This window comes from Pseudorasbora parva, chromosome 22 (genome assembly GCF_024679245.1).
Source record: "Pseudorasbora parva isolate DD20220531a chromosome 22, ASM2467924v1, whole genome shotgun sequence".
NCBI classification, from domain to species: domain Eukaryota; kingdom Metazoa; phylum Chordata; class Actinopteri; order Cypriniformes; family Gobionidae; genus Pseudorasbora; species Pseudorasbora parva.
In genome coordinates, this window is record NC_090193.1 from 33,440,056 (window position 1) to 33,452,091 (window position 12,036).

General features: G+C 35.0%; 1 protein-coding gene across 1 annotated transcript; it reads right to left on the reverse strand.

Moving 5' to 3' along the window:
• Positions 1 to 1,328: 1,328 nt before the first annotated feature.
• Positions 1,329 to 11,189, reverse strand: arl8bb (ADP-ribosylation factor-like 8Bb). The gene is made up of 7 exons (XM_067431060.1): positions 10,951 to 11,189; positions 8,271 to 8,351; positions 8,039 to 8,112; positions 6,096 to 6,189; positions 5,496 to 5,563; positions 4,469 to 4,539; positions 1,329 to 2,267 (listed from the first exon to the last, which is right to left on the reverse strand). Exons 1-7 carry the CDS (start codon positions 11,071 to 11,073, stop codon positions 2,218 to 2,220), a joined length of 561 nt encoding a protein of 186 aa, XP_067287161.1. The 5' UTR covers positions 11,074 to 11,189; the 3' UTR covers positions 1,329 to 2,217.
• Positions 11,190 to 12,036: the final 847 nt, after the last annotated feature.

A 12,036-nucleotide genomic window follows, 5' to 3' on the forward strand; every position in this document is an offset into this window, starting at 1 on the left:
GGTTCATGACACCTCTGAGGTAGATTAGAGACGCAACAACAGTCTGAAAGCTAGAGCAGAACGTCTATTCGTCTCATTCTTCAAGCAAAGTGTATGCGGAAAACCACGCCACTGAATAGTGCAGCTAATAATCAGGGAGTCGGTAATAAGTCATAAATAATAACATTTTATAGCAGAAGACAACGGCAATGTTGCTTTAGCTGTTAAACTAATATTTAAAGATGGGCAGGAGAATTTGTAACATTTAGAGACTTGATCAAAAAAAATAAAAGACCAACAAAACAGTACATGAATTGTGTATGTTAACCAATAATGGGTTAGAATTCAATTCTAACATGTGTATATGCATAGACAATGAAGATGGCCATTTGATTAGAGTAATTCAATTATTAATGCACTAATAATACAATAATAATCAGTGTTAACTTGGTAATAATGGCACCTACAGCTGTTTGTGGTTATATAATAACACTAGATGCATTCTGGGCAGTGATAAATGTGAGTATTTGCAGAAGGCACTTAACTTAATGCTCACTAATTCATGTAAATGCCAAGATGACCATCAGCGACACACACGCCACACTTTATCCCATTTGAAGACGCTTTTTAGAATTGAGATGTTTCACGCTCAACGATACAGTACGTGAAGTGTGTCCATGAGCTGTAGGTCCCTTGATTAATGACCTTGGTTTTGCTATTGTAATGAGTCTCAAATGTGAAAATATTTAGCTAGAACCTGATATGATCTGAAACGTGGGGAGAGACATTATAAACTATAAACGCATCATCTTGACTCATAAATTGGTAAATGTTGAGCCATTCGACTAGGCAACCGGCTCCAATATCTTTCATTGAACTTTGAATTTGCCAAGTAAATATAAAAAATACGATTATTTTCCAAAATAACATTTGCTCTGCAAATGGAAAAACATCCGCTGAATGTACACTACCATTCAAAAAGCTTTAGGCTCGGGAAGAATATTTTAAAATGTTTTTTTACTGTCAAAACGATTAATCGTATGTATCCAAAATAAAAGTTGTGTGTGTACCGTCATGTGTATAATTATTATGCTTCTATAAATACATACACATTAATGGATGTAATTAAGAAATATTTGCTTGTAAAAACTGTATGTATATTTATATATAATTATACATATTTTATATATATAACACATTTTTCTTATATATATATATATATATATATATATATATATATATATATATATATATATATATATATATATATATATATATATATATATATACACATGTGTATGTGTGTATTTATTTATATATACATATTAAATATACACAGTACACACACATATTATTTACACAAACTTTTATTTTGGATGCCATTAATCGTAATTAATCGATTTGAAAGCACTAATTTGAATATATTTAAAAATGTAATTTATTCAAATCTGAATTTTCAGCATCAGTCTTCAGTCACATGATCCATCAGAAATCATTCTAATATTCTAATTTGCTGCTCAACAAACTGATTATTATTAATATTGAAAACAGATTTGCTGCTTAATTTTGTGGAAGGCACATTTTTTACAGGATTCTTTGATGAATAGTTAAAAAGAGAACAGCATTTATTTGAAATATAAATCTTTTGTGACATTGCAAATTTACTGTCTTTACTGTCACTTTTGATCAATTTAATTTTCCAGTTCCATTCAATTCAAGTATTGAATTCCACAAAACTTTTGAATGGTAGTGAAAATGAACAATACTAGCTACTCGAATGTTCATTCTGATCTTTCTTTGACCCCACTTGGGGGACTAAAATACTTTAGCGCTATAAATTATACAAAATAATACAAGAATTAAGCTAAGCAGACCAAATGATCCCTCAAAACAATAACAAAGACCTCAAACCTTATTTGACAGGGAAAGGTGGCAAATTCCATATATCTAAACCATATCGCGTTGTCAATGTTTAAAAAAGCTTAGCTTAAAGTAAAGTAAAATCCATTCAGCCAACAAAACAGGCCGAATGGTAGCAAATGATGAGTTGAGTGGAGTCTGAGGCCCACCAGTGAGGATGTGTTACTGACAGTCTGTGTGTAATAGAGAATAAATGAGACGGGCAGCTACTGGACAGACAGATGCGGCTGGGAGGGTCTGTGTCACTGGTCACAGGATGGGCCGGTTGCTCTGAAGACGGCTGGGCTGGGCTGAGCTGGGTTAGGAAGGGGTTTGATCTCAACTTCTCCGAGATTTTGAATGCTGGATCAACCACTGCAATGTGATATCTGCAAGAGGAGATGAACAATTATATAATATCTTCCAGAGCACTTCACATCTCCAGTATTCACATTTCCTGAAAAACAAAAGGTGTAAACCCTGACTCTGAAATTATTATAATATAACAACAATGCAATATCACAGCTGCAGCTGTAAAATAAGAACAATTATTGCCGTCCTCCTGCTTGTCTGCTGACACGTTTGTAGGCCAACCTACATCAAGCTGGTTAATATTTACAAATGCACACAACTTTAATGCATTTTAAGACCTAAATTCAATTGCCAGATATAAAAAACTAAAGTTAGGCTATCAACTAACTATATAACAGCTGCACCAGCACTAAGCTTCAGAAAACACGTTCAATCTTCATTTAAAATCTAAACTTTAGAAGGTTTGAGTTAGAATAGATTGAAAACAACAAGGCTTTAAAACTGAACTAGCGAATATATGAGTTTTCCTGTTTAGCGTGGTGGTTTAAAGGGATAGTTCACCCAAGAATGAAAATTAGCCCATGATTTACTCACCCTCAAGCCATCCTTGGTGTATGAGACATTCTTCTTTCAGAAGTATACAGAGTTATATTAAAAAATGTCCTGGCATTATAATGACAGCCCAAAATTTGAAGTCCAGAAAGTATATCCATCAATTATAAAAGTATTTTTTTAATTACAGAGCCACGCGGCTCTGAGGGGTTAAAAAAGGCCTTCTGAAGTGAAGGGGTTCTGAAAGAAAAATATCCATATTTTAAACATTCTGGCAGACTGCCATCTGTATTCAACTAAATAAGAAAGTGTAACGCCTCTAGCTGTTTAAACGTTTACATTATGTCCGACGTCATCGTTGCGCCAGTTACGTTTTATTCGTAAGTTGAATACAGAAGGCAGTCTGCCGGAAGCTACATTTTTTATTTTATAATGTGTTAAATATAGAAAATATTCGCTTCACTTCATTGGGCTGCCATTCACTGCCATTATAATGCTTGGATCAGCCAGGACATTTTGTAATATAACTCTGATTGTATTACACCTTATTTCAGGCATTTAACCAAAAACCATTCAGAAGCCCACTGACTTTGGGGCGATGGAACCAGAATTTAGCAAAAAAGCAATTTTCTTTTTCCTGGAGCCCTCTATGGAGGACAGTTTTGTATTAAATTTTACTTTCAATGGCTCATTGTGTCAATATGCTAATTAATTTACATGCAGTTATGTGACGACATAAAGGATAATCTGGTGCTTGAATGAATGCTATCAACACGAAATTCATGCCATTGCCGTGTGAAAAAGTAAATATCTCAAAAAATGCTATACTTATACACTATGTACTCAACCATGTAGTGTATTATCTTTAGAAGCTCATCTGGTCATTCAACATCTGAGCCTGATGCCCCTCCCCCTCCACTATGTAACTAAAGCTGGGACAGTTGAGTGCATGAGGTATCCAACATCCACACATTTTCCATGTTTTTTCTGTTAATTAAGGCCCCGTCCACACGGAGAGGAGTTTTTCAAAATATTTGCACGTACTACAAAACGTACATAGTGCATAAGTATACAAATTGTGATGCACCTACCGTATTACAAACATTTTCTTGCATAGAGTAGCTGTGTATGTATTATAGTTTAGGAACAGCTGCTTTACAGGAAAAACACATTGTCTTTCCTTTGCCAATTAGCTATTTGTAAAACTGATAAACAGTGAGTAATGTAGTGTAATGAATGCAAATGGATGGCTTATCAGATTAGCGGAAATGATGATGATATCACAACCACTACAACTGTACAGCTTGAAAAAAAACAAAAAAACAATCAAACTAAAAGGAACAAAACAACTGTCAATCGCTGAAATGTGTATGAGTCACAGTGAGGTGGTTCATGAGTCATTTGATTCAGTATCAGCCATTGTAAATAAAGAGCAACTCCACAAGGCCTATCTTCTTTTATTCTAGTTCTGAAAACACACAATGCTCTCTGTGCCTTTCTCAGAATTCCATTATTCCAAATTAACCCAGTAAAACCAGACATTTGAAATAGTAATAAGAAAAATCTTTTTTTAACCATAAAATGTTGTTATATTTATATATATATATATATATATATATATATATATATATATATATATATATATATATATATATATATATATATATATATAAAAAAACCAGTTATCAGTTTTATATTTGCATGTATAAGATGCAGTAACTCTCACCTATATTGTCTTTCTCTTTGCATGAAATGGAGTAGCAGCAGATCTCTCTGTCTTGAATGGCAGACAGGTTCCTGTAAAAAAAACAAAAAAAAAACAAGGACACATCATTTGCCATTTTTGGCTATTTTTTCTAAAGGTCTATTGTCAATCAACTGGAAATATCACAAAATCCCAGACAAAAAAACAGAACAGATCTTCCAATGTGGACAGGTTTAGTGCTAGCAAGAGTTCAAAACTCCCGTAGTGTATTTTGGATTTGAAATAACCAAAAAACAAGAAGTTAAAAAGAGGAAGGCAATATATGTTAATGTTAAAAATTCCATCACAAAAATGTCCTTACAGCATCCGGAGATCATGCAGTCATATGACAGCAATAATGCAACAGTGCCCTCTTCTTTTTCAGCGACGCTGTATCCCAAAGTGCTTTTTTCCATTAATTTTTTTCATATGGATTTTAAAATAGTCTTTGTTACAGCTATGGACGAAGCCAATCAGCTACAAGGTGAATCCCAACACTACAAACTTTTTAATTTGAAGCAAAAAAATAAAAGATTTTGAAAATCTGACAAAAAACCAAAAGGTACCAGACTGTGTCCTTAATGGCTTAAGTGAGGGAAAGAGCTACAATCCCATGAAGCATTGCAAACAGCATCATTTATTTAAATTGCTTTACTTTATTTATTTTGTTCATATAACTAAATTGTTATTTGTAAAAATTACTCAATTTTTTTTACATTACATTTTATATATATAATGCTGCTCACTCCCATAAAGCGCTGCAATATAAATATATATATATATTGCAGTGCTTCATGTAATAATGTTTGCTGACGTCTTGAGCAGAAGCAAATTCCATGGTCTTTATTTAAAGGTTTATTTTATCATTCAGACACAATTTTCCTACTTCCGGTACCTGATTGCTGCACTCTATATTGGTCTGTATAAAGCAGGAAACACTAAAGGAATCTCCCAGTCTAAGGGAATAGCTTGAAGAAAGATCAAGTAATAATAATAAAAAAGATCTTACATCTTTTCGATAAGTTGTTTCTCGTCTAGCGCAATAGGGAGGTCTCTTTTGTTGCCAAGGACAAGTACCTGTGGAGGATAAAGTAACAATAAATCACCTCCACCACACCTCTTAAATTGTCTTCAACTGCATGTTTCACATTGGCAGTTTGCTTTCAGTGCTTAAAGATTTATGTATTTGGGTGTTGGTCCTACATCAGATTGTGCTAAAGCTGTCTTTTTAAATTGGTAGCTTTAACAAATAGTAGTCGGCACAGCCAAAAGTCCAATCACTCCCTACAGACAGATAATCAATGAGCGAACTGTTCCGCTGAACTGATTTCTCTGCCGAAGATGAGACCTATAATGCTTCCAGTGAGGACATATCGGACCACAGGAGCTGACGGTAGAGATGCTTAGTCATGCTCCTTAAATTCCCCACAGCAGCCCTGGAAAGATCTGGAAAAGGTGTGGTGAGATTTAGGCTTGATTTCCTGCCGTTTTGGTAAATCCAGCAGTAATAAAACAGCAGGAAGTATTAATAAGACCGAAAGTCCTCCATTAACACCACAGGGGAAATGATCAGCTAAAGTAATAAAACAGAAAACAGAACTCCTCTTACAGGAATGCCTTGCAGTTGTGGTTTGTCTAACAAGTTGTGTAGCTCGTTTCTGGAGGCTTCCACCTTTTCACGATCTGCAGCATCCACCATGTACCTGAAAACAACAACAGTCCTTGATAGAGTCCTTTATAATAACAACGTGATATACAAAGAATAATATACAGTCAGCCAGCCATTATTGCCAAAATAAACTAATTGCTAAAATGATTTCTGAAGGATCATGTGACACTGAAGCACATTAGAGCTGCATCTTAGTAGTTAATTGAGTTCTTTTTCACTGCTTGTAACAATTAAACAATCAAATACACACAAAATAATGTCAAAATGCCAGTATTGGTGAGTATTCACGTAAAAACAGTGAGAAACGTAAAGAAAATGCATGTGTAACAGTGTAATGGATCTGTGTGTCAGATCTTAAAGCGACAGCAGCATAATATACCTGCTGCCAAATTATGAGGTAATATTAAAAACATCTATATGGCAGTTTTTCCCTATGGTATGGATGTCAAAATCGTGGCCAGTAAAAATGCTGAGTGGTAGTAACTTTGGAAAAGCTATAGTCACAGTGGTTGTTGAGCAAAAAACTCAAGTCAAACCCTGGTATGGATCATGCGCATTTATTTACATTTCTGTAAATATTATATTTACAATATTAGCAAACTGGATCATTTCCATTATTGTAATAATATTTCACAATATTACTGTTTTTACTGTATTTTGATCAAATAAATACAATATTGGTGAGTATAACTTTTTTCAAAACAATACAAAAAAACTTACAGCTAGTGTATATCTATGTATTAATAATTAGTTATAGTTATAGTAATCTTTTTCTATGGAATGACCAGCAAAAAAATTTAGCTACTCAATAATATGGATTTTTTTTTAAGTTCTCGCTCTTCTAACTCCTAGATACAATTTAATGGTCAGAGCTACTTACATGAAAAAAAAAATTGTAGTTAATAAAGTAAACCATTACATATTTAGATATTTTTACATATTACTTTTGGATTACTTTTAGATTACATTTGGCCTAACTTGTTTATCACATTGATTTGAGCGAAATACTCTTGTACCATATTGATATAAAAATACAAAGAGAAAGTAAATATATTCCATTATTTGTTATCAACAACATGAAGTACATTAAATATTACATTACGTTAGGGTTTCCAGACTGGGGTTTGTGATAGAACTGCAGGGGTTTGTGAGTTTAATGAAAAGCTATGAAGTAATTAAATCAAACATTTTTTAAATTAAAATAAATAATTTTAAATATTTGTTTGCCTTCATGGCATGTGACAATTTACCGACATCGGAGAACCATGAACTTAATTGTATTATTTATTATTATTTATATTATTATTATTGAGCATTTTATTAACTTAGAAATCAAAATCTCTGGGAGTACTTCAAGTAAATAAATTAGATTAAAGAAATTTCAGCTGGCAAAAAAGGTGGGGAAATCCTTGCACTGCATGGAAATATGAAATGATGTGATTTTGAAAGACAAAAGCAATCCAAAGACATTAATGCATGGTTAAATAACTCACTGAAGCTGAGTGATAATTCAAATAATAATGAATTTGTTAACAAGGACTTGATTAGATATGTATTCTGAACGTATACAAGGACTAGACATTTTTAGAAAGGAAAGAAGTAGTAGGGAGGATCAATGAATTAAGAATATTTGACTGCCATTGTTAGAATAACATGCATTTAGATTATATTACATTTTAACTACAGTTATGTTTTAATTGATTACACAATGACAAGTACTTCCTTTTTGGAAACTGATTATGTAATGTAAATACATTTAATCAGTTACTACCCATCTCAAAACTGCTCAAAGCCACGGACCAATCAAAATCAAGTATCACAGAGGGTAGTGGAATAAACCATATTAAAAGCATCTGAGGGGCAACACAGCAGATTATACTCACACTATGGCATTGACGCCCCGACAGTATCGCTCCCACATGCTCCTGAACCGCGGCTGCCCGCCTATATCCCAAATCTATGTGAGAACAACACATATTTGCTACAGGCTTGGACATTTGCTCATGATGGCAGGCACTGGTGATGTAACGTTATGTGACTATGTAGTGTGTATTAAAGAATTTAAAACTGAATTTAACAAAGACATCACTGATAATCAGCGCAGGTGAGACATACTTTTATGGTTACGTTGCCTTTGGTGACTTTCCTCATGTTGAAACCGACTGTAGGGATCATGTCTTCATTGAACTGACCAGACTAAAGAAAAAGAAACATGTAGGTAATTACATGTGAAGGGATGCAAAGGGTTACAAAATGGCAATCTAATAATCTGATGTTTCACAGAATAAAAACACACACAAGGGGAAGTCAACAGTACAACCCAGCAACTCAAGCCTAAGTCATGGGTATTTTTAGTAATGGGTAACTGCAATGGGAATTTTTGGCAAAACAGGCCAGAAAGTTTCATGTCACATGATTTAGTCAATTGAGCAAAACTGATTCTTTTAGCCATGTGGATTTGAAAATAAGTCTCACAAACGGATCGCTTTTGGGTGAAAAGAGAAAAGCAAGATCTTTCCTTAAAAAATATGAACTATTTATGGACTGAGATATTGCAAAACCCCCAAATTAAATATAGAAATCTAAAAAATATGTTCATTTGACATATTACAAAACATTTGAGTGGTGCAATTCTGCATTTGAAGACCTTTAGCTTTAATTAGGGTGTAACAATACCCTCACGTAACGATACAATATTATTATGATGATGGCAAAAGGTTAACAAAATATGTGCTGATGATTAAAATTATAAATGTAGTATTACATTTGGAGTAGAAATGAATAGGCTTAGACCTGGTGCTGGTAACCCAATGCACAGGACAATGGTGACGCAAGAATATGAGAGAGAGCGAGCGAGCGAGAGAGCGAGAGAGCGAGAGAGAGAGAGAGAGAGAGAGAGAGAGAGAGAGAGAGAGAGCTCTTTAAATACGTTAAATTAACAATTATTTTAGACTAATACTAGCACTGTCACTATATAGACATATTAAAAAAATTATATTAGCCACTTTTTACTGGTAACATAAGAAATGGCATTATCAGCAGGACATACAAATATTTCCTCACTCCATTATTATACATTATATTTAACATTATATATATATAGTAGTTTAATGAATTACTGACACCCAACTCTGTAAACTTAAACGCTAGTAGTCACTCTGCATTGTCTGCAAGTAAACCTCACTCCTCTGACCTCAGAAGATGCTCAAGCGACTGACACTAGAGGTTGCAGCCTTTAGCATCCTTGTTAGAGCGTTCGACTCTCATCCCAGCGGACCCTTGTTCAAGCCCCGCTTGGATTGGGTGGTTCGAACAGGAGGGGCTACTGTGCGTTCACACCGCCGCCGGCGAGAGCGTCAAAATTCACTCTGGCCACCCTGCCAACGACGCAGTAGAAAAATTCATGGACGTGCTGCCGCTCTCACGTGATCGAATGCTTGGTCTTTTTTTAAACTGTATTTAAAGAGGCTGCAAAGAAAACAAGCATGTTGGTGGGCAGACTGACCACAAGCAGGGTATAAGTTAACCTCATGAAATCGTTTAAATGTGAAAGAATGAATTGCATTCCAGCTGAAAAACAAGCGTTCTAGCACCTATAAAATAGTGTTGAGCGCCAAATCGAAACTTCACATTTATGAGTGACGAAACAGTCTTGTTGAGTGAGGTACAAATAGACTGAAACAAAATGGGTTTAATAACCCATAAATCATTATCTGAAACTAGAGTGACACCTGTGAGATGCTGAAACCGGAAGAAACATTTCTCTTTTCCTCTCTGAATTCAGACCCATCATGTAGAGTTGTGCAAGTGACCTTAGAAACCCAGGATTTGTAAACTCATTGTGCTGCATTGCAGAAGCACTTTTCACTATCGCCTAAGTAGACAAGAAGCCCTGTGGGACAGCATTTAAGCATGTTGCCTAATATCAGATTCAGGCAGCTGTGCTCAGAGACCTTTCGAAATACAGGCCAAGTTTCTGGTTTATCTATGTTAATAAGATGCCACGCTCCACATCCATTTTATAAAACAAAGAAAGGATTCACTTTATTTTAAAGTGTCCTTGTTACAGTGTAACTATACATTTAAGTAGAGTAATATTAATTAACAACATGTACTTACTTACTATATAATTAGGGTTAATTGCATGTAATTATGCATAATTTAATACAACAAGGATACTTTGTGGTAGGTAGATTAATAATATATTATGGTAAAACTTTATTTTACAGTGTTCTAGTTGCATATACTTACCATAGACACATTAAATTATGCATTACATGCAACTTGCACTCAACCAAACCCTAATCCTACCCTAACCCTATAGTAAGTGCATGTTGCTAATTAATATTAATCAGAACTTAAATGTATAATTACATTGAAACAATGACACCCTAAAATAAAGTATAACCTACATTATATTATGAGTACATTAAATGGTTTATGATTATGGTTACATTTGATTCAACTAAACTAGACCTACTAAAGCACACCAATGGAATTTCATCCACGCTAAAAGTCATAAGGATAAAAACGGTCCTCAAACCTGGAGAAACAAGAATGTACGTGAAATATGAATTACAAACATGTTCTATCTAATCGAATTCGTGAAAGAAAAAAATACATTTGTGATTTTTAAATCACACCCATATTGACACCCATTGCTAACAGCACATTATTACTCATGTAAAAAGGTATTAAAAAGTAGCATCTGTTCTCCACCCTGCCTGGCAATGACATGACAACAGACCCATAAACAGCCCAGGCAAGCTTCAGTGTTCAAACTCTGAGGACTTACAGCGATCACGTTGACAAAAGTGGTTTTTCCCGAATACTGCAGTCCCACCAGCGTCAGCTCCATCTCCTCCTTCCAGAAGAGCGACCTGAGCCAGTCCAGGAGCCGATTGATGAGGGCCAACATCTCTGCGCTGCGCTGCTGGATAAGCTCTGATGGTCAGGATGAGGCAGGGCAGATTCGGTTCCTGCTGGAGTGAATCGAGGAGAAAGAGGAAGCGGCTGAGGCCGTCATGTGACAACCACCGACGCACAATAAACGCGCCACTCTCCAATGTCAATGCGGAAGTCTTTCAGAATAAAAGTCCGCCAGAACTCGCATCACACTGTTGAGCTGAAAGTATACTATGGGGAATACATATATTGGTTTTATTAGGAAAATACCATTTAAGAAATGGGTTCAATGCAAACCAAGTTTTTCACATTTTGTAAATGACTTTAAATTGTATGTAAATCTTTTGCAACAAACCAAGCGTTCCACAGGAGTCCTGAGAAGTGAAGCTGAAGCATTTTGTTTGCCCCAAGGTGGCTGGATGCAGTATAGGTCATAAATGCTGCCCTCTCCATGTAATGTAATGGGACATACACTGATCAGGCATAATGTATAGCTAACACTGATTATCTCTATAACATACACATATGTTAGTGGCCGCCAGGATATATTAGGCAGCAATTAAACATTTTGTTCTCAAAGAGTTGATGTGTTATGTAATGGCAAAATAATTAACTCCGTCGCTTCACTGAATAAGAGACAAACATTAGCCAATTATAATTATAAAGGTTTATTTAATAAAAAGTTTCTTGCAAGAAAGAGGCACGGTTGATGCAACCACAAGGCCACACGAAGCGTACACTGAAGTCATAACAGAAATCACAATCTCTTATAATGTTGGCAGCATCCTCCCCTCTCAGTACATTTCCATACAGGCCGTTGTTTAAGTCAGGATGCCACGCATCCCATGTATAGCTCATAGTACACGTATGTCATTTAATGCATATCTCACACCATGGGAAGGTAAACATATGGTTATACCAAGATTTGCATTTTGCCACAACAGTTAGAAGCAGGAAAAATGGGCAAGTGTAAGAA

Bases quoted from the DNA above. Each gene is read 5' to 3' on its own strand.
- arl8bb (XM_067431060.1), bottom strand. From the start codon at position 11,073: ATGTTGGCCCTCATCAATCGGCTCCTGGACTGGCTCAGGTCGCTCTTC. The intron at 8,113-8,270 runs GTATGTCTCACC...GTTCTCACATAG, and splicing joins AAGGCAACGTAACCATAAAA to ATTTGGGATATAGGCGGGCA. The intron at 5,564-6,095 runs GTAAGAGGAGTT...TATCCTCCACAG, and splicing joins CACAACTGCAAGGCATTCCT to GTACTTGTCCTTGGCAACAA.